Source organism: Oncorhynchus keta, chromosome 4 (genome assembly GCF_023373465.1).
Source record: "Oncorhynchus keta strain PuntledgeMale-10-30-2019 chromosome 4, Oket_V2, whole genome shotgun sequence".
Classification (NCBI taxonomy): domain Eukaryota; kingdom Metazoa; phylum Chordata; class Actinopteri; order Salmoniformes; family Salmonidae; genus Oncorhynchus; species Oncorhynchus keta.
Window position 1 is genome coordinate 27,530,558 of NC_068424.1, and position 27,548 is coordinate 27,558,105.

At 43.1% G+C, this 27,548-nt stretch overlaps 1 protein-coding gene across 6 annotated transcripts in view; it reads left to right on the top strand.

The window, feature by feature from the left end:
• LOC118372408 (rho GTPase-activating protein 21-like) overlaps window positions 1-27,548 on the top strand; it is a 108,375-nt gene that overhangs the window by 45,178 nt on the left and 35,649 nt on the right. For all 6 annotated transcript variants that reach the window (XM_035758307.2, XM_035758297.2, XM_035758272.2 and 3 more), the window contains 2 exons: window positions 2,674-2,865; window positions 9,650-9,671. In XM_035758307.2, the coding sequence (XP_035614200.1) occupies window positions 2,674-2,865; window positions 9,650-9,671 (214 nt within the window). The remainder of the gene's footprint in view (window positions 1-2,673; window positions 2,866-9,649; window positions 9,672-27,548) is intronic.

Sequence of the window (27,548 nt, forward strand, 5' to 3'; positions counted from 1 at the left end):
CCAGGCCCACAGTTATACAGGCCCAGCCCATTCTCTTGAGGCTCCTACATCTGCTGTACACACACACACACACACACACACACACACACACACACACACACACACACACACACACACACACACACACACACACAGAGAGAGGTGTGGTGGGGAGAGCGTAAGGGAGGACAGAGAGAGGGGAAAGCTTAAAGAAAGAGGAGGCAGTGTTTTCGCACTGGAGAAGAAGGAAAAAACAACCTCTGCTCATAACCCGTGGAGAAAGCTGGGCTGAGGTTGCAGCGAGGACTGTTTGGCAGGCCCATGGTTGGCCCGTAGTCACTGCGGTGCTGTCAATGGCGACCACTAACGCACACCCTGTGGCGGTGTGGGCTGAGCGAACCATCAGTTTGATAATGAATCTGACATAAGTCGTACGGTTCAGACAGTATACGAGAGGCAGGCAGGAGGACATCGTGTGGCTTTCTCGTTGACTTTGGGTTGTGAAATACTGTAGCGCTTTTTGGAATTTATGTGATAAGGTCAGGGGATTCTTTATGTGGTGTTGTACATGCCTGTGATGCATACCAGGCAGGATAGATTACAGTGTAGGTTGTGTGTCTGTCTGTGTGACGTCATGTTCAGGAAAAGAGTGTCTCTTATAAGAAGACTGGGGTGAATCACTGTTTTCTCTGTGGTTACCGTTGCCATGATATATGTTTGAGACTGGTGGAAATCCCTGTTTCGTGTAAACGGCTTAGTTCCATCTACAACAGTGTACAAATGATTTGTTGCGGACGGAGCTGTGGCACGTAGCCTTAATGGATCTGACAACCGGCTCTTTTATGAGAAAATAAACTAAAGTGTGTTGAGCAGGATCTGAGCCTTTTCAGTGTTCCTGGATGTTGGAGCTCTGTCTCGCACTTAACAGCATTCACAAGTTTATCATTATACAAAATGGCATTTCACTGCTCTTCAACCCAGCCAGTGCCAATCTCTTGTTGCGTCAAGGTGTGATGTATTCGCCTACCTTGAATTCAATTGGAATAGGCTTAGCCGCTCTTTGATGAAAGCACTGAACACAAAGTATACAAGTAATTCCTCACAAAACCTAGGCCATAAAATACCTTGATTTTGGGGGATTTACACAAATTATAATCCATAGAATAGCCCTTTGGAGAAACGATTGACATACTGTATATTTTACATTTTGTGTGTATAATTGATCAAAGTTGGAATATTTATTACATTTTGGTCTTACCCAGGCCTCCTTTAAAACTCCTGTCCTCCCTGTCCCTGAATGAACTCTTTTGTTTACTTTCTTACCTTCCTGAGCGCTCGGTCGAACCGTAGCCATGTCAACAAACTGAATCTTATTCCATTTCACGTAACTCCGCTTGATTTAGCCAAATGAACTCTCACTCTGTCAGATAAACAAGGTGAGAGAACAAGATAAATGTGTAGCCATTGGCTGCTGTTTTATCTCCGAAAACAGAGCACTCTTTGTTTTGAAATAAAGCTTCTTGACTGTCTTCAGTGAAAAGGAGCACATTGAGAGTAGCCTGGTACAAGATGTAATGGGGATTTGATGCCATGTTCTCATCACTTGTAAATTGTGGCCTTGTGAATCTGAAGACTGTACTGTTAAGATTGATTGTCATCACTACTGAAGGTCTCCTATTGGGAGACCGGAATGACACTGGACTTGTTCATGTTCTCCTATCTGACCACGCCCTTAAGTCTAAATATTATGGGTGTGCTGCTGAGGTCATGTCTGACAGTGTTGCCATTTCTCCTTCTTTTTATTTTATTTATTTCACCTTTATTTAACCAGGTAGGCCAGTTGAGAACAAGTTCTCATTTACAACTGCAACCTGGCCAGGATAAAGCAAAGTAGTGCGACAAAAACAACACAGTTAACACATAAACAAACGTACAGTCAGTAACACAATAGACAAATCTATGCACATTGTGTGCAAATGTAGGGAGTTAAGGCAATAAATAGGCCATAGAGGCGAATTAATTACAATTTAGCATTAACACTGGAGTGATCGATGTGCAGATGATGATGATGATGTGCAAGCAGAGAACTGGAAGGAAAGGCGGCCAAAAGAAGTGTTGGCTTTGGGGATGACCCGTGAAATATACCTGCTGGAGCGTGTGCTATGGGTGGGTGCTGCTATGGTGACCGGTGAGCTGAGATAAGGCGGGGCTTTACCTAGCAAAGACTTATAGATGACCTGGAGCCAGTGGGTTTGGCGACGAATATGTACTGTAGCGAGGGCCCGCTAACGAGAGCATACAGGTCACAGTGGTGGGTAGTATATGGGGCTTTGATGACATAACGGATGGCACTATGATGGACTACATCCAGTTTGCGGGATCGGTAGGATAGTCAGTTTTACGAGTGTATGTTTTCTAGCATGAGTTAAGGAGGCTTTGTCTTTCTGCTGCATCCTTCACGGTTTCAAACCATTCAAAACACCTTTTCCCTCTAGGATGATAATAGAGGAAAAGGGTAGTCTAAGGCCATAATGTTTTCTTCTGTAACTGAATCAGTAATGAGCTTACTTTACATTAACAGAGGTATGTAAGAGGAAAACGTGTGAATCTACCTGTGCTACATTGAGTGGATTATCTCAAAGGTAACAATAACCACATTAAAAGTCTATCTCTCCCCCTCTCTGTTTCTCTCAGGCTAAACAGAAGGATGGGCGTGACCAGAGCGAAGCATCTGCGACGGGATCCCCGGTTGGGGTGGAAGAGGAGCCCTTCTCCTGGCCGGGCCCCAAGACACTCCGGCTGCAGCGCACTTCGCAGGGCTTCGGCTTCACGCTGCGCCACTTCATCGTCTACCCGCCAGAGTCAGCCGTCCACTCTTCCCTCAAGGTGAGAACATCATGACCGCACTCGAGCAACCTTAGTGAACATACAGTGCATTTGGAAAGTATTCAGAAACATGACTTTTTCCACATTTTATGTTATAGCCTTATTTTAAAATGGATTAAAAAATCAATAAAACATCCTCACCAATCTACACAATACCCAATAATGACAAAGAGAAAATGGGTTTTCAGAATTTTTTTTCAAATGTATAAAAAATGAAAAACGGATACCTTGAACTTTCATTGATCATCCTTGATGATTCTACATCTTGATTGGAGACCACTTGATTTGGACATGATTTGAAAAGGCTCACATCTGTCTACATAAGGTCCCACAGTTGACAGTGCATGTCAGAGCAAAACCCAAGCCATGAGGTCGAAGGAATTGTCCGTAGAGCTCATAGACAGGATTGTGTAGAGGCACAGATCTGGGGGAGGGTACCAACAAATGTCTGCAGCATTGAAGGTACCCAACAACACAGTGGCCTCCATCATTCTTAAATGGAAGAAGTTTTGAACGACCAAGAGTCTTCCTAGAGCTGGTCACCCTGAGAAATCGGGGAAGAAGGGCCTCTGTTAGGGAGGTGACCAAGAACCCGATGGTCACTGTGACAGATCTCCAGAGTTCCTCTATAAAGATGGGAGAACCTTCCAGAAGGACAACCATCTCTGCAGCACTCCACCAATCAGGCCTTTATGATAGAGTGGCCAGACGAAAGCCACATTATCCCGCTTGGAGTTAGCCAAAAGCTAAAGGACTCTGACCATGTGAAACAAGATTATCTGATCTGATGAAACCAAGATTGAACTCTATGGCCTGAATGCCAAGTGTCATGTCTGGAGGAAACCTGGCACCGTCCCTACGGTGAAGCACGGTGGTGGATATCATGCTGTGGGGATGTTTTTCAGTGGCAGGGACTGGGAGACTAGTCAGGATCGGAGGAAAGATGAATAGAATAAAGTACAGAGATCCTTATTGAAAACCTGCTCCAGAGAACTCAGGACCTCAGACTGGGGCAAAGGATCACCTTCCAACAGGACGACCCTAAGCACACAGCTGAGACATTGCAGGAGTGGCTTCAGGACACTTCTCTGAATGTCCTTGAGTGGCCCAGCCAGAGTGATGAAGGCGAGTGATGAAGCACGTAAAAAAATCAGAGCAAGGGTAGCATTCCAGAGGGACATCAGAGACTGTAACGTTCTTTGCTTCACGGAAACATGGCTCACTGGAGAGACACCATCCGAGGCGGTGCAGCCAACGTGTTTCTCCACGCATCGCGCCGACAGAAACAAACATCTTTCTGGTAAGAAGCGGGGCGGGGGCGTATGCCTTATGACTAACGAGACATGGTGTGATGAAAGAAAAATACAGGAACTCAAATCCTTCTGTTCACCTGATTTACAATTCCTCACAATCAAATGTAGACCGCATTATCTACCAAGAGAATTCTCTTTCGATTATAATCACAGCCGTATATATCCCCCCCCAAGCAGACACATCGATGGCTCTGAACAAACTTTATTTAACTCTTTGCAAACTGGAAACCATTTATCCGGAGGCTGCATTCATTGTAGCTGGGGATTTTAACAAGGCTAATCTGAAAACAAGACTCCCTAAATTTTATCAGCATATCGATTGCGCAACCAGGGGTGGAAAAACCTTGGATCATTGTTACTCTAACTTCCGCAACGCATATAAGGCCCTGCCCCGCCCCCCTTTCGGAAAAGCTGACTACGACTCCATTTTGTTGATCCCTACCTACAGACAGAAACTAAAACAAGAGGCTCCCACGCTGAGGTCTGTCCAACGCTGGTCCGACCAAGCTGACTCCACACTCCAAGACTGCTTCCATCTCGTGGACTGGGATATGTTTCTTATTGCGTCAGATAACAATATTGACGAATATGCTGATTCGGTGTGCGAGTTCATTAGAACGTGCGTTGAAGATGTCGTTCCCATAGCAACGATAAAAACATTCCCTAACCAGAAACCGTGGATTGATGGCAGCATTCGCGTGAAACTGAAAGCGCGAACCACTGCTTTTAATCAGGGCAAGGTGTCTGGTAACATGACCGAATACAAACAGTGCAGCTATTCCCTCCGCAAGGCTATCAAACAAGCTAAGCGTCAGTACAGAGACAAAGTAGAATCTCAATTCAACGGCTCAGACACAAGAGGCATGTGGCAGGGTCTACAGTCAATCATGGACTACAGGAAGAAATCCAGCCCAGTCACAGACCAGGATGTCTTGCTCCCAGGCAGACTAAATAACTTTTTTGCCCGCTTTGAGGACAATACAGTGCCACTGACACGGCCTGCAACGAAAACATGCAGTCTCTCCTTCACTGCAGCCGAGGTGAGTAAGACATTTAAACGTGTTAACCCTCGCAAGGCTGCAGGCCCAGACGGCATCCCCAGCCGCGCCCTCAGAGCATGCGCAGACCAGCTGGCCGGTGTGTTTACGGACATATTCAATCAATCCCTATACCAGTCTGCTGTTCCCACATGCTTCAAGAGGGCCACCATTGTTCCTGTTCCCAAGAAAGCTAAGGTAACTGAGCTAAACGACTACCGCCCGTAGCACTCACTTCCGTCATCATGAAGTGCTTTGAGAGACTAGTCAAGGACCATATCACCTCCACCCTACCGGACACCCTAGACCCACTCCAATTTGCTTACCGCCCAAATAGGTCCACAGACGATGCAATCTCAACCACACTGCACACTGCCCTAACCCATCTGGACAAGAGGAATACCTATATGAGAATGCTGTTCATCGACTACAGCTCGGCATTCAACACCATAGTACCCTCCAAGCTCGTCATCAAGCTCGAGACCCTGGGTCTCGACCCCGCCCTGTGCAACTGGGTACTGGACTTCCTGACGGGCCGCCCCCAGGTAGTGAGGGTAGGCAACAACATCTCCTCCCCGCTGATCCTCAACACTGGGGCCCCACAAGGGTGCGTTCTGAACCCTCTCCTGTACTCCCTGTTCACCCACGACTGCGTGGCCACGCACGCCTCCAACTCAATCATCAAGTTTGCGGACGACACAACAGTGGTAGGCTTGATTACCAACAACGACGAGACTGCCTACAGGGAGGAGGTGAGGGCCCTCGGAGTGTGGTGTCAGGAAAATAACCTCACACTCAACGTCAACAAAACTAAGGAGATGATTGTGAACTTCAGGAAACAGCCGAGGGAACACCCCCCTATCCACATCGATGGAACAGTAGTGGAGAGGGTAGCAAGTTTTAAGTTCCTCGGCATACACATCACAGACAAACTGAATTGGTCCACTCACACAGACAGCATCGTGAAGAATGCGCAGCAGCGCCTCTTCAACCTCAGGAGGCTGAAGAAATTCGGCTTGTCACCTAAAGCACTCACAAACTTCTACAGATGTACAATCGAGAGCATCCTGGCGGGCTGTATCACCGCCTGGTACGGCAACTGCTCCGCCCTCAACCGTAAGGCTCTCCAGAGGGTAGTGAGGTCTGCACAACGCATCACCGGGGGCAAACTACCTGCCCTCCAGGACACCTACACCACCCGATGTTACAGGAAGGCCATAAAGATCATCAAGGACATCAACCACCCGAGCCACTGCCTGTTCACCCCGCTATCATCCAGAAGGCGAGGTCAGTACAGGTGCATCAAAGCTGGGACCGAGAGACTGAAAAACAGCTTCTATCTCAAGGCCATCAGACTGTTAAACAGCCACCACTAACATTGAGTGGCTGCTGCCAACACACTGACATTGACACTGACTCAACTCCAGCCACTTTATTAATGGGAATTGATGGGAAATTATGTAAATATATCACTAGCCACTTTAAACAATGCTACCTTATATAATGTTACTTACCCTACATTATTCATCTCATATGCATATGTATATACTGTACTCTATATCATCGACTGCATCCTTATGTAATACATGTATCACTAGCCACTTTAACTATGCCACTTTGTTTACATACTCATCTCATATGTATATACTGTACTCGATACCATCTACTGTATCTTGCCTATGCTGCTCTGTACCATCACTCATTCATATATCCTTATGTACATATTCTTTATCCCCTTACACTGTGTATAAGACAGTAGTTTTGGAATTGTTAGTTAGATTACTTGTTGGTTATTACTGCATTGTCGGAACTAGAAGCACAAGCATTTCGCTACACTCGCATTAACTAACCATGTGTATGTGACAAATAAAATTTGATTTGATTTGAGAAGCATCTGTCCTCAGTTGCACCACTCACTCACTACTGAGTTCCCAACTGGGAAAGGGGGATACCTAGTCAGTTGTACAACTGAATACATTCAACTGAAATGTCTTCCTCATTAAACCGTTCCCCTCTGAATCTGAGAGGTGCGGAGGGCTGCCTTAATTGACATCCACATCTTCGGCACCCAGGGAACAGTGGGTTAACTGCCTTGCTCAGGGGCAGAACAACAGAGTTTTACCTTGTCAGCTTGGGGATTTGATCCAGCAACCTTTCAGTTACTGACCCAACGCTCCTACCCGCCAGGCTACCTGCCTCTGGAAGCAACGTCAGTCACTATAACTGGTCTTCGCGAACTTCATGAGAAGGGTTTCCATGGCTGAGCAGCCACACACACATAATGCCAAACGTTTGTTCGAGTGGTGTAAAGCTCGCCGACATTGGACTCTCTTCACAATCTGGCAGTCCGACAGACTAACCTGGGTTTGGCGGATGCCAGGAGAACGCTACCTGCCCCAATGCATAGTGCCATTGATGGAGGAGTAATAACAGTCTGGGGCAGTTTTTCATGGTTTTGGAATGAGATGTTCGCCGAGCAGGTGTCCATACTTTTGGCCATGTAGTGTATAAACTCTACATGTTTTATATTTGACCTTTATTTAAACAGGGAGTCACCATTTGAGACCAGGGTCTCTTTCACAAGGGAGCCCTGCACATACAATTCATAGACCAATAATACTGTACTACTTACATTCAACCATATTTCTATAATATTAATCATCAACTAATATGGACCAATTTGTAGAGGAAGACTATGGGTTACAGTTGTCAGTTTCCTACAACACTGAAATTCACCAATATCTGGTAGTGTACAACAGTGTTTTGTAGTGTAATCTCAGTTGTAGTGTCATCTTACCTGGGAAGGGAGCCAGAAACACCAACTGAATAACATCAACATTATGCTGCTCCATGCATTTAATGCTGCTGTCCCAATAGTTCCTGTCTTAATGGGCCGCCATTCCACAGTTTTCAGTAAATAGCTAGTAAATGCATTCTAGTGGGATAGTGCTTCCGATGCCTCCATCTGATTGTTTCAAGACATTTATTATTTTTTTAATTAAAGGGATTTACTGTTGTCGTTAGCCAACCACCTGTCTCCATTTGGGATTTTTCTAACATCAATACATTTGTAGAAGTGTTTTGTGTTTATGTTTGCAAGTGTATTTTGACCCTCTTTTCACTGTGTTAAAAGAGATCTTAGACAGAGCACTTATTCTCTGTCCGTTTGGATTTTGCTATGGCACTGCCATTTAAATTCAAAACTGAAGCACTCCGCCTAGATGCTGCAGAGTTGTATCCAGCCGTACCGGTGCAAAGGCCCTCCCTTGTGGCACTGTACTGTGTTGGCCTATTTTCTTCTTTCAAGTAGAATTGGGTTGCTTTGTGTTTCTGTGTAATCACATTTCAACTCTTATCTGGAAAAACGGAAACTTCATTGAGAGTTTATTGGTTCTCAGTGCATTAAGAAATAAAAAGCAATATGGCTCCATCAGTAACAGTTGCCACGTGGTCGTAATGCCCATTTCTAATGCTCCCAGAAATGGCATTAGAGTTGGCAGAGCTGGCAAGGCCAAGTCTTGTTCAGCTTTTCGCTGAGACTTTCTAATTCCCTTCTTACAGTAAGATGCAGATAAGAGCTTCTGGGAAATACTCAAATTAAAATGTCAATTTCAGGGTGATTTTAGACAAAGTCTTTGCTAACATAAAATAAACCCTGTAACTTTGTAGAAATTTGATCTTTATGAAATTCTCAGAATTCCATCCGAGATGCCATGATTACATTTGATTTAACTAGGCAAATTCTTATTTTACAATGACTAACTAGGAACAGTGGGTTAACTGCCTAGGAACAGTGGGTTAACTGCCTTGTTCCGGGGCAGAACGGCAGATTTTTACCTTGTCAGCTCAGGGATTCAATCTAGCAACCTTTCGGTTACTGGCCCAACGCTCTTAACCTCTAGGCTACCTTCCGTACCTATCATGTATTGTAATTACTTTTTGGAGCTCTTGAGTAATCACAGTCCCAGTCTTTCTGAAACTGGGTTAACTTGAAGAAGGTCAGCTTGTCTTATAGGATTGCCAAGGGAAACTCGGGAGTCTTAAAGAATATGTGGAGAACATATGTGTTGCTGCAGGGTTACGGGATTAGAACACTCGTGTGGGTGTTTTGAACCTGCACTTGAAGGAAATTAAGTATTTAAGCTTGAAGGATACAGATAAAAACAAACAAATCTAAAGTAGGTTTTTCTAATCAACATTTTCAGTGATGGGGACACGTAGAAGAACTCCGCCTTCGTCCCTTGTCACGTTTGTTTGAATCTACTTTAATGTTGCATATTGTGACTTATGTCAATTAGTCTTGTTTAATGACAGTGAAAGCAATTTTCTATTTTCTTCCAGAGTACAACACTCAATCACTGTTATCTTCATTGAGGAAAACCCCAGATAAAATGTGAATGCAAAAAATGTCTGACTATCTTTTCTCTCTTCTAGGATGAAGACAATGGCAGTCGAGGTAAGTGGACAGCATGTATTTCAAGTTCTTGTTGAATTTGTAACTCTACTCCCTCCAGACTTTGAATAGAACATCTATAAAAGAAGACTGATAGTCACTGATCAGCAAGCAAGCTTCATCTCTTCAGTGTTGCACATGGTCACTCACAAACCATTCAGATAAACCTTCCCATTCAACAACAGCATTTTGCAACGTGACAAAACACTGCACTCTTGAATGCACTTCGTCTCTCACTGTATCAACGAGTGAGTCACGCCCTGCTCTTACACAGGAGAAAATCTCCAGCAGCCACTGCACCACTCACTCTGGCTCCTGACCAATCCTAGACAGGTGTTTGGTTACTCCTCTAGTGTAGTGCACTCTGAGAATTGCAGTGAGATCACATTCCTAGTACTCAGTGGTGTGATAACAGCAGATCTCTCAAGCTAGATTGAAACCTGCAATTGATGTAGTAGGGCCAGTGTACTGTGATTCACTCTCCCTTTAACTCCTTAAATGTCACGACAAGAGGAATCAGATTAAAAGGAAGTAGAAAATCATCTTAATGCTTGTTTAACCTTCATTGCTTCAAATGAATCGGTGGTGAACCAATTCAGCATAGAAAATAACCAGTTTCAAGAAGGAATTTTGATTGATCAAGTAGTTTATAACCAAATGTGATCCGTCAATCAGCTTTCCCAATGGTCTGTATCTTCGTTGAGCTATACGGTCTGAACAGTATAGCGGTTAAATATGATTATAAACCCAGTGGTTCGAGCCTTGAATACTGATTGGCTAAAAGTTGTGGTATATCAGACCGTATGATCTAGAAGAAAAAGAAACGCACACCTATTAAGACGAGGTGCTGGCTAGCGGAGTAGAAACTTGAAAATAAAAGAGCCGCACACTCTTGGAGCTCAGATGCAAAAATGTAATACCAACGTTTCGACAGCCAAGCTGTCTTCATCAGGGTATAATCACAAACACTGCAGGATGACTCGTTTACATAGTGTCAACTATACATGTTTACACACAATTACAATTGCAAAGTAACAATAATCACAAGAATGGCTTCAGATCAAAGACTACGTGACTCGTTTATATAGTGTCAAAAGACACAGGTGTCTGTAATCATAGCCAGGAGTGGCCTAATATCATTGGTTAATAATCAAATATTAAAATGTCATACAAAGAACAGCATACAAACAAATGGATAGCATACGATCATAGATTAATTTGACTATACATGTTAACACACAATTACAATGGCAAAGTCACAATAATCACAAGAATGGCTCTACGTAGACTTTGATCTGAAGCCATTCTTGTGATTATTGTTACTTTGCAATTGTAATTGTGTGTAAACATGTATAGTTGACACTATGTAAACGAGTCATCCTGCAGTGTTTGTGATTATACCCTGATGAAGACAGCTTGGCTGTCGAAACGTTGGTATTACATTTTTGCATCTGAGCTCCAAGAGTGTGCGGCTCTCTTTTATATCAGACCGTATACCACGGGTAAGACAAAACCATTTATTTAACTGTTCTAATTACATTGGTAACCAATTTATAATACACTGCTCAAAAAAATAAAGGGAACACTAAAATAACACATCCTAGATCTGAATGAATGAAATATTAATTTTAAATATTTTTTTCTTTACATAGTTGAATGTGCTGACAACAAAATCACACAAAAATTATCAATGGAAATCAAATTTATCAACCCATAGAGGTCTGGATTTGGAGTCACACTCAAAATTAAAGTGGAAAGCCACACTACAGGCTGATCCAACTTTGATGTAATGTCCTTAAAACAAGTCAAAATAAGGCTCAGTAGTGTGTGTGGCCTCCACGTGCCTGTATGACCTCCCTACAACGCCTGGGCATGCTCCTGATGAGGTGTCGGATGGTCTCCTGAGGGATCTCCTCCCAGACCTGGACTAAAGCATCCACCAACTCCTGGACAGTCTGTGGTTGCAATGTGGCGTTGGTGGATGGAGCGAGACATGATGTCCCAGATGTGCTCAATTGGATTCAGGTCTGGGGAACGGGCGGGCCAGTCCATAGCATCAATGCCTTCCTCTCGCAGGAACTGCTGACACACTCCGGCCACATGAGGTCGAGCATTGTCTTGCATTAGGAGGAACCCAGGGCCAACCGCACCAGCATATGGTCTCACAGGGGGTCTGAGGATCTCATCTCGGTACCTAATGGCAGTCAGGCTACCTCTGGCGAGCACATGGAGGGCTGTGCGGCCCCCCAAAGAAATGCCACCCCACACCATGACTGACCCACCGCCAAACCGGTCATGCTGGAGGATGTTGCAGAACGTTCTTCACGGTGTCTCCAAACTCTGTCACGTGCTCAGTGTGAACCTGCTTTCATCTGTGAAAAGCACAGGGCACCAGTGGCGAATTTGCCAATATTGGTGTTCTCTGGCAAATGCCAAACGTCCTGGATGAGCTGCACTACCTGAGCCACTTGTGTGGGTTGTAGACTCCGTCTCATGCTACCACTAGAGTGAAAGCACCGCCAGCATTCAAAAGTGACCAAAACATCAGCCAGGAAGCATAGGAACTGAGAAGTGGTCTGTGGTCACCACCTGCAGAACCACTCCTTTATTGGGGGTGTCTTGCTAATTGCCTATAATTCCCACCTGTTGTCTATTCCATTTGCACAACAGCATGTGACATGTATTGTCAATCAGTGTTGCTTCCTAAGTGGACAGTTTGATTTCACAGAAGTGTGATTGACTTGGAGTTACATTGTGTTGATTAAGTGTTCCCTCTATTTTTTTGAGCAGTGTAGCAATATGTGGCCAATATACCACGGCTAAAGCTGGGGGTACACTACACCATTTTGGCCACGATTTAGCTGTCCCAGATAAGTATTTGATATCAGAGAAAAAATCCCCATGTCATTGCCTACTCGGGGTGCACAGCTGTCACCGACGCACATTTAATGTGAGCGAGTCAAAGATGCAATCTAATGGCTACCAATCTCGTCTTTGAGCAGGCCCAGACATCCCGTTATTTTAAATTTATTTTATTGCCACAAAATCGGAAATGCTCTGAGATGTGTGTGAGATGTGCAACAACAAGTTTTGAGAATGGTGATCAGCAATATCCAATGAGAGCTCGCCAGAGAAGATGCCAGTGAGATCATGAAGTTGTTTCACATCGTCCAGAAGGTGTAGACTCTCCAGCAGGAGCGATCACTACTACTAGTTTGTGTTTGTACTTACATTTAACCAAAGATGGTGTCAAATCGTTACAGCTCTGAAGTTCACAAGCACTGTTATTCAGTAAAAAATGCCAGCTAGATGTTTCAACTCTGTATGGCGAGTGTGAATGTCTGACTAAATGTTTTGAGGCTGCTTTGAGCCACAGCTCGTAGCTACTTTACAATCTAATCTCCTTGTTTCCACCAGACAGTGTGGTATAGAGAATCCTCATGACCAAGTTAAGAATTTTGTAGTGTGTGACCCCCTCCCATCTGTGTCACAATGTTTAGTGTGCGCACCACTACGTTGGCAACACAACAAAACTTTGTTTAATGTGAGAGACTCGACCATGTTAGGATTTTTAAAGTCATGTCGTGTCCACCCAGCTTAAGGGCTGTATTCAGGCAGCCCTTGTTACGTTACAGACTTATTCTAAAATGGATTAAATTAATATTTTTCCTCATCTACACACAATACCCCATAATGATAAAGAACATTTTGCCCATTTTAAAAATAAATGAGAAATTCCTTATTTATGTAAGTTTTCAGACCCTTTGCCATAAGACTCGAAATTGAGTTCAGGTGCATCCTGTTTCCATTGATCATCCTTGAACACAGTGGCCTTCATCGTTCTGGAATGGAAGAAATTTGGAACCACCAAGAATTTTCCTATAGCTGGCCTCCCGCCCAAACGGAGCAATCGGGGGTGAAGGGCCTCGGTCAGGGAGGTAACCAAGTACACAATAGTCATTTTGACAGAGCTCCAGAGTTCTTCTGTGGAGATGGTTGTCCTTCTGGGAGGTTCTTCCATCTCTGCAGGACTCCACCAATCAGGCCTATATGGTTGTGTCCAGACGAAAGCCACGCCTCAGTAAAAGGCACATGACGGCCCGCTTTGAATTTGCCAAAAGGCACCTAAAGGTCAAGATTCTCTGATCTGATGAAACCAAGATTGAACTCTTTGGCCTGAATGCCAAGCCTCATGTCTGGAGTAAACCAGATACTGCTCATCACCTGGCCAATACCATCCCTATGATGAAGAATGGTAGTGCCCGCTGTGGGAATGTTTTTCAGCGGTAGGGACTGGGAGACTAATCAAGCTCGAGGGAAAGATGAACTGAGCAAGGTACAGGGAGATCCTTGATGAAAACCTGCTCCAGAGCGCTCAGGACCTCCGGTAGGGCGAAGGTTCACCTTCCAACAGGACAACGACCCTAAGCACACAGCCAAGACAATACAGGAGTGGCTTCATGACAAGCCTCTGAATGTCCTTGAGTTTCCCGGACTTGAACCGATCAACCATCTCTGGAGTGACCTGAAAATAGCTGTTCAGCAACGCTCCCCATCCAACCTGACAGAGCTTGAGAGGCTCTACATTGAAGAATGGGAGAAACTCCCCAAATACAGGTGTACCAAGCTTGTAGCTTCATACCCTGGAAGACTCAAGACTGTATTTGCTGCCAAAGGTGCTTCAACAACTGAGTAGAGGGTCTGAGTACTTATGTCAATTTAATATTTAATTTTAATAACTATTTCATACATTTTAGAATCGGGCTGTAACTCAGTAAAATGTGGAAAAAGATGAAGGGGTCTGAATACTTTCCGATTGCACTGTACCGCACCCCCTTGGGCCTTACTTCTTAAATATACTGTGATGGCTTGAGTCTGCATTTGAGCTAGATAGACAGAGATCAATAGCAGCTGCAGTCTATAAAGCTGCAGGTTGAAGCTCTTTTCTGCAGTAAGCTTGTCAGTGTTGTAGCTTTGTATAGTGCGTGAGCTTGGCAAGTCCTCCCTATCCCACAGTGCATCCGGTCCTTCCCCCCCATGTCTGGGAGCGCTGCAGCGTGACAGCGGGGATGCAGAGTCCCATCTGATCTGCAGCTCCTGGAAATACACGACTGTGCAGAGTATACACACACATTTTATTGCGCAGTGTACACACATGCATACATACAGCACACACAAACTAAATCAGCAACACTCACACACACACGTCACAGGCTGCTCATCCATATAAAGATATCAATCATTGTTTATGTTGCGCTTTTGATTGGAGTGCTGCACACTGACTGCTACCATTAGTTACAAGTAACGTTCCTCTACTCTACCATAAAGGTTGTTTAGGCTTACAGTACTGAAGGTGCGATCGCCAGCATCAATACTGTGCCCTTCTATGCTGCAGTGGAAATGCAACTCCTTCACTGACTGCATCAACCTTTTTTATAGATTTTGTTTTCATTTTTTTGTAGTACATTACCAATATCACTATTTCATGTATTGAGTACAGAACATATTTCATGACCTGGGAGTGATCTGTTTTTCTTGTTCTTGATAATGATCCAAGTTATGATCCAGAAGATAGTCATGATCATGGGTTGGAACTGTTTCATTTTTCAAGGAACACAAACGGAACCAGGAACGAAAGGGATCTATACTGTCCCGGAACAGAACTGTTATTTTAAAGCATAGGAACTGGAACAAAATGCCTGGAACATAAATAACTTTGTTATTTTATGTCCCACCAAAAAATGCAACAAATCGCCTATGCTAAACCCTCAATCTGTCCTTCAGAAACATATTCGTGTCTGCCTGGAGAAGCGAGGTTAAGAAGCGAGGTTTGGCGGGTCATGTTTTGGAGGACGCGTGACTCATCCTTCACCTTCCTTGCCCGCTGGGGAGTTGCAGTGATGAGACAAGATCAAAATTGGGGAGGGAAAAAGGGGGTAAAATACCAACATGTTTTATTGATAATAATAAGTCCCTTTTTATAAAGTCCACTTACGTACACTACCATTCAAAAGTTTGGGGTCACTTAGAAATGTCCTTGTTTTTGAAATAAAAGCAATTGATCAGAAATACAGTGTAGACATTGTTAATGATGTAAATGACTATTGTAGATGGAAACGGCTTATTTTTAATGGAATATCCTCATAGGCGTACAGAGACCCATTATCAGCAACCATTTCTCCTGTGTTCCAATGGCACGTTGTGTTAACTAATCCAAGTTCCTAATTTTATAAGGCTAATTGATCATTAGAAACGCTTTTGCAGTTATGTTAGCACAGCTGAAAACTGTTGATAAAAGAAGCAATAAGTAGTAGGGATGACTGGGGATATTGGCCGCCTTTAGACTAATTTCTGGGTTCAATTACAGGCTCAATATGGCCAGAAACAAATACCTTTCTTCTGAAACTCGTCAGTCTATTCTTGTTCTGATAAATTAAGGCTATTCCATGCGAGAAATTGCCAAGAAACTGAAGATCTCGTACAACGCTGTGTACTACTCAAAAACATAGGTTTGTTGTAACATTTCAACCTCAAACCTGTTTTAAATGTTTTGTGGCTGAATGCAGCATTGCTGTATTTTGTACTCAAAAGGTATTGCAGTTTAGTAGCCAACCTAGGCTACTGCTCAAATGTTGCTGTAATAGGCCTACATGTTTCTCCTTTGCATGGTGTTTTGTTTTTTGTATATTCGTTGTCAAGTTTTAAAAACTGAAGGCAGACTGCAACATTTTAGTAGTCCAGCTAGGACTGTATAGCATAAGTCTTTACACTTTCCCTCTTGCTGCGCTCTATAACGGGACACACAAAAGCACTGTAACTGAAGTTGAATTCAGATGCGAGCGCATCAGGATGTAATTTCATAAAGTATATGACTAAACTCTTGACTCATCTATACTCGCTTGTGTGTCCTATTCTGGCCTTGTGTTTGACAGATGTACGCTAGCCTTTTAACCACGTTATGACTGGCTTGTGATCATTGTCCTTGCTAGTTTGATTGTGTTGACATTCCTAGCGTTAGTTACAGTTGCCCGTTTTGGTTCAAAATATTGAGTCATTGAAACTGAAACAGTGCATCCCGACTGGGTGGAGGCAGTAAACAATGGGTGTATTTGTAAATTGCCTCCAGTGTGCAGTCTGGGTCGTTCATAAATTCAGAGTGTTGTCAGATTCTGTTAATAAATTCAGAGCGCACACTAACACAAATGAGAGAACACGTCACTCTGACCATTTTACTAGCCCTAGGAGAGCTGGTTAGGCTGTTTTCATGTTGTCTAGAGTGTTAGTGACTAACTGTGCTGCTGCCAACAATTGAATAACTTTTTTTTTGTCAATGTTTACTGACACCGCTCATATTCAGCGGGTGTTGCGCGTTGGTAAATTAATCATTTCTGCTACGCTCTGGCACACTCAGACGAGAGTGCTCTGAAATTGAAGTAGATAGCCAGAGTGAATTTACAAACGCACACAATGTACCAGGCCAGCTGTGATTTACAACCTGATGGCAATATTTTTGGGACAACCAAGAAATGTATTGGTGAATTATATTAATCATGCATTGAACTGCATCCATCTATTCTGTCAACAATAATGTCTTACTGTACGTCATGGAATTTTTGTTCAAATATGACCGGTTTTTAAAACCCCTTTATGAAGTTGGTTTTGAAGCATAAACTGGGAATATGATACTTTTGACTATTATGATTGTCTGTTTCATGACTGCAAAGTAGTTAAAACGCTGTCAGTTCTACTTTAAGCGTCAATCTTCTCTCTGGTAGAACAAGTACTCATATGTCATACTTGAGTAAAAGTAAAGATACCTTAATAGAAAATGACTCTAGTAAAAGTGAAAGTCACCCAGTAAAATACTACTTGAGTAAAAGTCCTAAAATATTTGGTCTTAAATATACTTCAAATGTAATTGGTAAAATATGCTTAAATTCCTTATACTAAGCAAACCAGACGCCACAACTTTCTTTTTTTAAATGTCTATTTATGGATAGCCAGGGGCAGACTCCAATACATAGTTTACAAACGAAGCATTTGTGTTTAGTGAGTTGCCAGGTCACAGGCAGTAGGGATGACCAGGGATATTATCCTGATAAGTGTGTGAATTGGACCATTTTCCTGTCCTCCTAAGCATTTGAAATGTAACGAATAATTTTGAGTTTCAGGAAAAATGTATGGAGTAAAAAGTACATTATTTTACTTAGGAATATAGTAGAGTAAAAGTTGCCAAAAATATAAATAAAGTACAGATACCCCAAAAAACTACTAAAGTAGTACTTTAAAGTATTTTTACCTTAGTACTTTACATTACTGCTCACTCTACCCACCGGCAAAATTTCAATTGCATCTTGTGCCATAGGCTACACTTGTCTGTCTGTCACGCATGTAAACAACTAACTTGCCTGCTCTGTCCCCACTTATTGGTGAAGTAACTTAATGAGCTAAATGTAAAAATAAAAAAAAACGGTTGATTTTACTGGTTAAAAAGGAACAGAATCTCCCAAGTGGCACAGCGTTCTAAAGCATTGCATCGCAGTGCAAGAGGCGTCACTACAGACCCGGGTTCGATTCTACCAATTGGATATCACGAAATTAGGAAGAAAAGGGGTAAAATAACAATTAAAAAGGGAACCTTATAAACCTGTACTTGCCGGTCGGAACAGTGGAATGGAATGCAACAAAGTGTGTTTCTGCTCAGAATGAAACAATTGGAAAATAATTTTGGTTACAACCCCTGGTTATGGTATGACTGGACAAGTGAAGTGATTATCAGAGCAGAGAGGGAGGGAACAGTCCGCGCATGAGCAGGCAGATTCTGGTCTTACAAAAGGGAAATTGAGCAGCGGAGAGAATTCCTGTAAGCATCTTGTTGGCCATCTCCGTGTCGCATTCCGCAGGCTCGGCACGGGGCCCGAAACATAAAACACACAGAGCCCCCACAGTGACATCAGGAAATCCTTAGGGGTATTGTGTCTGTTTCAATGCGTGTGCACCCACATATGCATCTACCATTCATCACTCCGCAATAGAAGATGAATAATGTTCCCTCCTGCCTGGAGAGCCCCTAATGCCCCCTTGGTCCGGGTCCTGTAAATCCTCCTATGTTTCATACCACGCTCGTAAATGGTAGTCACGTTGAATCCTGTTCCTGTTCTGTAACAGTTTAGATTTCTCCTGCAAGATTCACAAATGTTAAATGTTACTTCATGTAAGACTCGGTTTCGCAAGACTCTCCCTCTCAGCTTTCCTCCCACAAGCTTTCTCTAAGATCGGCTGGACCGCAGTATGAAGTGGTGATATTCTTGTTTGATTTCATCCTCAGTACTTCAGTATGATGTATTTCTCCTCCGTCTATCTACTGGTAGAGTCGCACTATATTGCTCTTTCAGATCAGCAGCTAAGTGTATTAGATTGGACACAGGCAGGAAAAACACTTTAAGGTATTGAGATCCATCCACAGTTTTTCCTCGTTCAGCCCTAGACAGCCCTTTTAGTCTGTGTCATGCGGTCCCATATTCCCTCCAGAGCAGCCGTGGAGTTTATTTGCTTGACTTTGGGCCAGTGTGTGATGAGGCAGTTGCTGTTTGGATAGAGGGGGCCTGCTCCGCTCGCCTCACCCCATGTTGACTATCTGGGTGTTGCCGCTGGAACCCCTTCAAACCCCAGGAACGCGCTCGCACACACACACACACACACACACACACACCACACACACACACTGACTGCCTGCTTGGGATCGAGGAATCTCAACCCAACCTAAACACACAGACGGGAAGTGTGTGTGTTTGTGGAATTGTGTTTAGAAGTGTTGATGTCTGTTTGTTGCTTTTCACAATGATTGTATACATATCGAACGGCTGTTATTTCAAATAGTCTTCTAACTCGTTTCCTCTCTCTAGCCCCCCAGTTCAGTCTTTCTCTCTCTGGCTGTGTATTTTACTTAGCTGTTGAAGAGGACTATACACATGAGATATATTGTATTATGCTTGTGAAGCTGTGGTACTTCGGGGACGAAAAAGCGCTCCAGAAACATAAAAATCTACATCTGTTAAAATATTTGTCTTTTTGTTCTGTGTGAAAGTCTTCACTGGAGATGTCCAATTTTTTATTTCATTTTTGGCAGATTTTGGTCGGCCTCCATAAAGATTGCAGAGGGAGCAATAGCACAAGCAAGTAGAATTCCCCAATATTCTCTGGTGGGCTTTAAAAACCCCAACCTTCCTTAGCGAAGTTCCATCCAGCTAACTCTTCCCTTAAAGCAGTGGTCACCAACCTTTTATTGAGTCAAGATCAACTTTCGGAGTCAAAAAAGCAAGCCAAGGTCTACCACCCTTTTTTTATAAAAATGTTTTTTAACATGACTTCAAAAATGGTTGCCTATGCAACATTAGCCTAATTAAAACTGTTCTGTCAGAATGCGGTTTGTGCAGTAGGCGTAGTACATTATCACAACATATTGGCTATGCTAGGCCTGATGACATTGTTCTTCTCAGGCCATATATTTCAAAACTCTAAATTTAATAACAAAATGTATCAGTGGTTGAAGCACTTATTGTACTGGACTGATGGGACCTGCATCTGATGGTCAGTCTCGTCAGGGGGGCAGCAGCGGGTCCCTCCTCTCAGGGTCCCTGCTCTCTCCTTTGCTCCGGTGAGACTGACTAGAGACAGGGGTCTTCCACCTGATGGCGAAACTGGAGTCACACCACATTATTGATGCCTCGTGCACAAATTCATGTTGTTCCTATTACCAGAGAAAATGTCATATTCCTTGATATTAAAATTGACACGATGAGCTGCTAATAATGAAAATGCAGGTCTATCGATACACTTGGCTAATGGCTACTCATTTGTTGCAGCTGCTGTGCTGGTAGTAGCGCGAGTGGAAGTAGGGAGAAACATGTTTTGTGTTGTAATTTAAAAAATATATAAAAACAGTGACAGTGCTGAATAAAAACTTAAACATGAACTCGCTCATAAAAACAGCAGCTCTTTGCTGTATTCTTTGACCGTCTCTCTCTGGTCATGGTTTTAAAAGTTATGAAATCTCACGTGGGCTAGAATCAAACTTTGCTGTGGGGTCTGGTCATGGAAGCTTTGGGCACAGTGATTTGAGCTATCCGATTTGCCAGCGCAATAGGAGCACTTTATTTGGCTGTTCTGGTCCTCCGTGTAGGCCGAGTTTGTCCTTTCATACACTTTGCCTACCCGGTGCGCAAGGCTTTTGAATCAAGTACACCTAATAACAACAGCACAAGACGAATATAAGGAAATAATTGGAGTACAAGGCTTTATCATTGGCTTTTCGCCAGAAATGGTGGTCGACTAGCAATGCCTTGAAGATCGACTATTTTGCGGTCGACCGGTTGGTGACCACTGCCTTAGAGCAACAGAAGACTTCTCACACACTTCCACCCTAGTGTCCTAGATGCTATGTTTCTTGGACATATCGTCCTCCCCAGGGGTTGTTCCTATAGAGCCAGCAGAGTTTGCTTGGTAAATTCCAGATTCACTTTTGTAAGTAAACTCGGAGCCAATGGCAGCTCTCCACTTCGTCCGTTGATATACCACTGATGTGTGAGGAAAAAGGTTAGGGAAAATGTTGAACAAACTATTTTCCTAATACATTTTCCAAAATGGTATGTTCGTCAAGCACATAACGGAGGACTTTATTTGAAAGTAGTTATTTCTCCATTTTCCCTACCCTTTTTGGGTTGCTGGATCAAATCCCCGAGCTAACAAGGTAATTAACCCACTGTTCTCCTTTAGGATGTCATTGTAAATAAGAACTTGTTCTTAACTGACTTGCGTAGATATAGGTTAAATTTAAAAAATTAAAATATTTATTATATATATATATATAATTACCGCTATTTTCTAGAAAATACGGTTTGCTCCTAGTAGAACTCTCCTAGGTGAAGTGAACATCTGTGCTTGCATACTCCCTTAAAATCCCTTTGCTTAGAAAATGAGAAAAAACTGCAATAGTGCTGTTTGTCCGTCTTGAGACTCTATAGCAAAAGTTAACTTCCTTAAAATAGTCACAATTAGGAATTCCCAAGTGGTGCAGTGGTCTAAGGCACTGCATCACGGTTGCTAGCTGTGCCACTAGACTTCCTGGTTCGAGTCCAGGCTCTGTCGCAGCCGGCCGCAACCGGGATACCCAAGGGGCGGAGCACATTTGGCCCAGCGTCGCCCGGGTTTATTTTATTCAACCAGGTAGGCCAGTTGAGAACAAGTTCTCATTTACAACTGCGACCTGGCCAAGATAAAAACTAAGTAGTGCGACAAAACAACACAGTTACACATAAACAAACGTACAGTCAATAACATAAAATAAAAATAGAAAAATACACATGTATAGTGTGTGCAAATATAGAAGAGTAGGGAGGTAGGCAATAAATAGGCCCTAGAGGTGAGAATAATGACAATTTAGCATTAATACTGGAGTGATAGATGTGCAGATGATGAATGTGCAAGGAGATACTGGGGTGCAAAAGAGCAAGAGTCATAATATGGGGATGAGGTAGTCGGGTGTGCTATTTACAGATTGGCTGTGTACAGGTACAGTGATCGGTAAGCTGCTCAGACAGCTGATGCTTAAAGTTAGGGAGGGAGATATGAGACTCGAGCTGCAGAGATTTTTGCAATTCATTCCAGTTATTGGCAGCAGAGAAAAGGCTACCAAAGGTAGTGTTGGCTTTAGGAATGATCACTAGTACCTGCTGGAGCGTGTGCTACGGGTAGGTGTTGCTATGGTGACCAGTGAGCTGAGATGAGGGGCTTTATCTAGCAAAGACTTATAGATGACCTGGAGCCAGTGGGTTTGTCGACGGATATGTAGTGAGGGCCAGCCAACAGGAGCATACAGGTCACAGTGGTGGGTAGTATATGGGGCATTAGTGATAAAACGGATGGCACTATGATCGACTACATCCAGTTTGCTGTGTAGAGCGTTGGAGGCTATTTTGTAAATTACATCGCCGAAGTCAAGGATCGGTAGGATAGTCAGTTTTACGAGGGTATGTTTGGCGGCATGACTGAAGGAGGCTTTGTTGTGAAGTAGGAAGCCGATTCTAGATGTCATTTTGGATTGGAGATGCCTAATGTGAGTCTGGAAGGAGAGTTTACAGTCTAACCAGACACAGGTATTTGTAGTTGTCCACATATTCTAGGTCAGAACCGCCCAGAGTAGTGATGCTAGTCGGACGGGAGGGTGCGGGCAGCAATCGGTTGAAGAGCATGCACTTAGTTTTACTAACATTTAAAAGCAGTTGGAGGCCACAGAAGGAGTGTTGTATGGCATTGAAGCTCGTTTGCAGGTTTGTTAGCACAGTGTCTAAAGAAGGGCCAGATAGATACAGAATTTTGTTGAACCCACCCCCATAGAGACTGCCAGAGGTCCGGGTTAGGGGAGGATTTAGCCGGCAGGGATGTGTCCTTGTCCCATTGTGCTCTAGTGACTCCTGTGGCAGGCCCGGCACATGGTCGCCAGGTGTACGGTGTTTCCTCCAACACATTGGTGTGGCTGGCTTCCGGGTTAAGCGGGCGTTGTGTCAAGAAGCAGTGCGGCTTGGTTGGGTCGTGTTTCGGAGGATGCATGGCTCTCGACCTTCGCCTCTCCCGAGTCGGTACGGGAGTTGCAGCGACGAGACGACTAACTACCAATTGGATACCACGAAAAGGGGGTAAAAGTAAACAATTATGTAAAAAATGGTCACAATTCATCTAAGTTAACTCAAGAAATCTTTTAATTAATTTGGATATTTTTGCAGATGAGGTCTTGGTTGCGCAATTGTACATCTAAATAAGATGTTTGCAGTATTTCTCAAGTGAAAAATGTGCATGAAAACGTGTCGTTGAATGACAAATACTGCTAGTTAGGTACTGAAAAGTAGCCAATTACCAAGTACCATTCGTACTAAGGCAGTCTTCTACCAACATCGCTATTAGCCTATGATTTGAGCAGTGTAGGTGTCGCACGTGTGCCGTCATGGGGGCCAGGGGTGTTGCCACCACACTGAAGTGGTACTCATACAAATTTGTAGAAAATCTGCAAGGAAGAATGGGGTGCGGAATCCCTAAATGCAGATGTGCAATGCTGATAGACACCCAATATGACTCCGCTGTAATCACCAAGGTGCTTCTACAAAGTATTGTGTAGATGAGATTTGTTTTTCATTTTCAATAAATGTGCAAAGAACATGCTTTTCACTTTGTCATTATGGGATATTTTGTGCAGATGGGTGAGAGGGAGAATATTATTTATTTGGATCCATTTTGAATTCAGGCTGTAACACAACAACATGTGGAATAAGGGGTATGAATACTCTCTGAAGGCACCTTATCCATCAACTGACTCACAGGATTTTACTCAATTAATTGATGTCTCCGTTATGTACTGGAAAAACCTTTTGGTTACGATGGGTTGAAGATTTTCATGATACTCATTTTCTTTGTTTCTTTGAACATGAAACCTGATTGGTTATTAAAAGTAGATGCATTGTGGCTGAAAGCAGTTTGATAGGCATTGATCATATACCAATAATAATCAATTTCCCAGACTTTTGCACACCATGGGTTGGGGCAGAATCACTCTCTTAGTGTTTATATGGAGACTAGAGATCATGTGCCTCCTATTTTTATCATTCCTGTTGTACCAGAGTCATAGATTACCATCTACACACACAGTCCTCTCTGTCAGTTATTTTTGAAGTGTTGGCAGGCAGAGGCCTGTCCCTCTACAAGCAAGAGGGATAGAGAGACAGAACAAGGGGGTGTGAGAGAGGAAGAGGAGGCATGAGTGTGCGTACATCCACATGTGATTGTTTGTGTGCATTGTGCCCCATGTAACTACGTGCAAGAGAAAGAGGGAAAGAAAATATTAGAGGGTTTGTTGCATTCTGTCCGGGCTAATGCAGGCAGGCGGCGGGCGCTGCTCCCAGCCCCTCTGTAGAATAACATTATCTAACCCAAAACAACGGGAGAGTGATGGAGCCAGCCCACACAACCAGGCCCAGCTGCGCATGCAGGGACCGCAGCCAAACCAGCTGACGCAGCGCTGAAGCCCAGCCAAACCAAAACGCTGAAGCCAAGGGTGCAGCGTTACACTGCAGACAAGCGCTGCCTGGAAAACCGTACTCTATAGAGAGAGCGCAAGAGAGACCTCCACCAGGTTAGGATGTTAGCACATACTGCAAAAGCCTTATGCAAGGTTATCCTTTTTATTATGTTCAAAATAACATGTTATGATGGATTATTTGACTTAAAGCAGTTTGTGGCCTGTCGTCCTGCAGTTGGAGCCGTACTGACCCCGCAAAACATATATTATGTCATATTCAGCATGGGTTCGAATCCAGCCCACTGCTCTTTGACTCGACCTCTCCTACATTGACCTCTAGTAGAATGCTCCAACAACTGTATTAGTTGTTCAAGTAGTAGCTTGAAGGGAAAGCCGCATACTGTATCGCTACAGCTAAAAGCCTATTGGTCTGCTCGATGGAACACATCTGATTCTTTTATTTACATCTGGCTGTAGCAATATTTATATCGAAGTAAAAAAAAAAAAAAAAGATTGATCCTTTTCCAGCCAACAGCTGTCTGCGAATTAAAAAGGTCAAATATGTAACGTTGTCCTGTTTCATCAATCTCAACTGTCATTTTACTTTAGTAGGATAGGGACTTTAAAAATATCCAAAGCTGTTGATTTCCTGATATTTAATCTCGCTTATCCAGCTGCAGGGCTGGAAACTCCAGAATCCAATTTGTACAGTCGAATCTGAACGTTGTCGGATTGATGTTGGATTGGGATGAGAAGAGGTTTCTCTTGATGGAACAGGGAAGAGCAGGCTTTTGGGTTTCTCTCTCGGCAAGAGAGGCGTTTGTGTCCTCTGTGAATATTTCTTTTTTAAGCAGTATTGTCAGTCAGTTTATTTAACCTTTTAGATATTAAATAAGATTTAAATTAGATAAACAGTCGTACCCTTTTTTTTCGACACTTGCAACCATTTTCCATTCAAATGGAAGTAGCAGTGTAGCCTTGTCATTTGGAACTGGGATTCCATGGTATCCTTCAGACAAATTAGGACGATACACTTGTCACCCATTTTGAAAGTGTTAAATAGTGAAATAGCATGAAGTTGAAGGGTAATGCCGTTTTGCCCTTGGATTACTACGGCTCTCATCATGTAAGTAACATTGAGCAATGACTTTGTTCCTCATTGTATGCCCTCTAGTGCCATCTGCTGGAATAAATGTGTCTTTCTCTTATGGTGGAAATCAATTTGTAGTTAAAACAGGATAACATGCACAAATTGTCACATTGCAGGTTAGGTTTAGTCTGTTTTGTGCTCACCTTGGTCATTTCTGCCATTGCACTGTAGGTTCCATAGGCATATACTGCAGATATGCTATAGGGCTGCCATAAATACACCAGAATAGTGTTACTTTGTTGTAGGCAAATGCTTTGGCAAAATAAATAGATAATTCAACAGCAATAGAGTAGATCTATAAGATCAGTTTTTGCTGATTTTTTTTAATGTATTATTCAGAGCATTTCTTTACTCATCAGAAGCATTCATCCTCTGACATAGTATTTTCCGCCACAAGATGGAGTTTAGGGCAGCAAAATGCATAACTTTCCAGAAGTGGCACACGATTATGCGAGACACTTTGTATTTGCATGTCTCTCCACATGTGGGTCTTCCAGAATTCTGTCAGCGTGTCTGTCCATACTAATAGTGAGAATCAGGGATATGTTGTTCAGAGAGATGTTTAGGTCAGAAGCTGACTGTTTGTGGAGATTTACAGAGTTGTGCTTGCCTTCTCCTTTTGGTTCTGACACTTGTAATAAAGATCTTTTTAAAGAAGACAAAGCTCCAGCTGCCTTGTCTCCACAGCCTGTCCAGAGTACAATGTTTAAACTGACAGCGTGGCACACAGCCCAGGGACTCACGCACCCACCGGCCAGGGTTTCCGTCATGAAAATCTGTCACCGGACATTTGACCGGCAGCGTCTCAATTCACCTGACATTTGAGAAAATCTCCCTCGATCTCTTGTCTCACCCACTCAGACAAACAAATAGACACACAGGAATACATTACCACCCCCACACACTTCCTTACACTCTATGGTGACACCCTCCCCTTTTCACACACACAAACACAGTGGTGCTTGTGAGGTGCCTTCAAATAGTATTCATACCCCTTGACTTATTCCACGTTTTGTTGTTGCAGTCTGATTTCAAAATGGATTAAATGTTGTTTTTTTTCTCACACATCTACACACAATACCCCATAATGTCAAAGTGAAAACGTGTCTCATTTACATAAGTATTCACACCCCTGAGTCAATACATGTTACCTTTGGCAGTGATTACAGCTGTGAATCTTATGAGCTTGGCACACTTGGATTGTAAAATATTTGTACATTTTATTCTTTTACAATTCAAACTCTGTCAAGTTGGTTGTTGATCATTGCTAGACAGCCATTTTCATTTCTTACCATAGATTTTAAAGCGGATTTAAGTCAAAAATGTAAGTAGGTCACTCAGTAATGTTCAACGTCGTCTTGGTAAGCAACTCCAGTGTATATTTTGCCTTGTTTTTTTAGGTTATGTCCTGCTGAATTTGTCTCCCAGTGTCTGTTGGAAAGCAGACTGAACCAGGTGTCCCTCTAGAATTTTGCCTGTGCCTGGCTCTATTACATTTATATGTATCCTAAAAAAACTCCCTAGTCCTTACCAGTGACAAGCATACTCATAACTCGATGCAGCCACCACCATGCCTGAAAATATGAAGTGGTACTCAGTGTTGTGTTGGATTTGCCCCAATCCCAAAAATGTTTTGTTGCAGGTTTACTTTAGGTTCTTATTG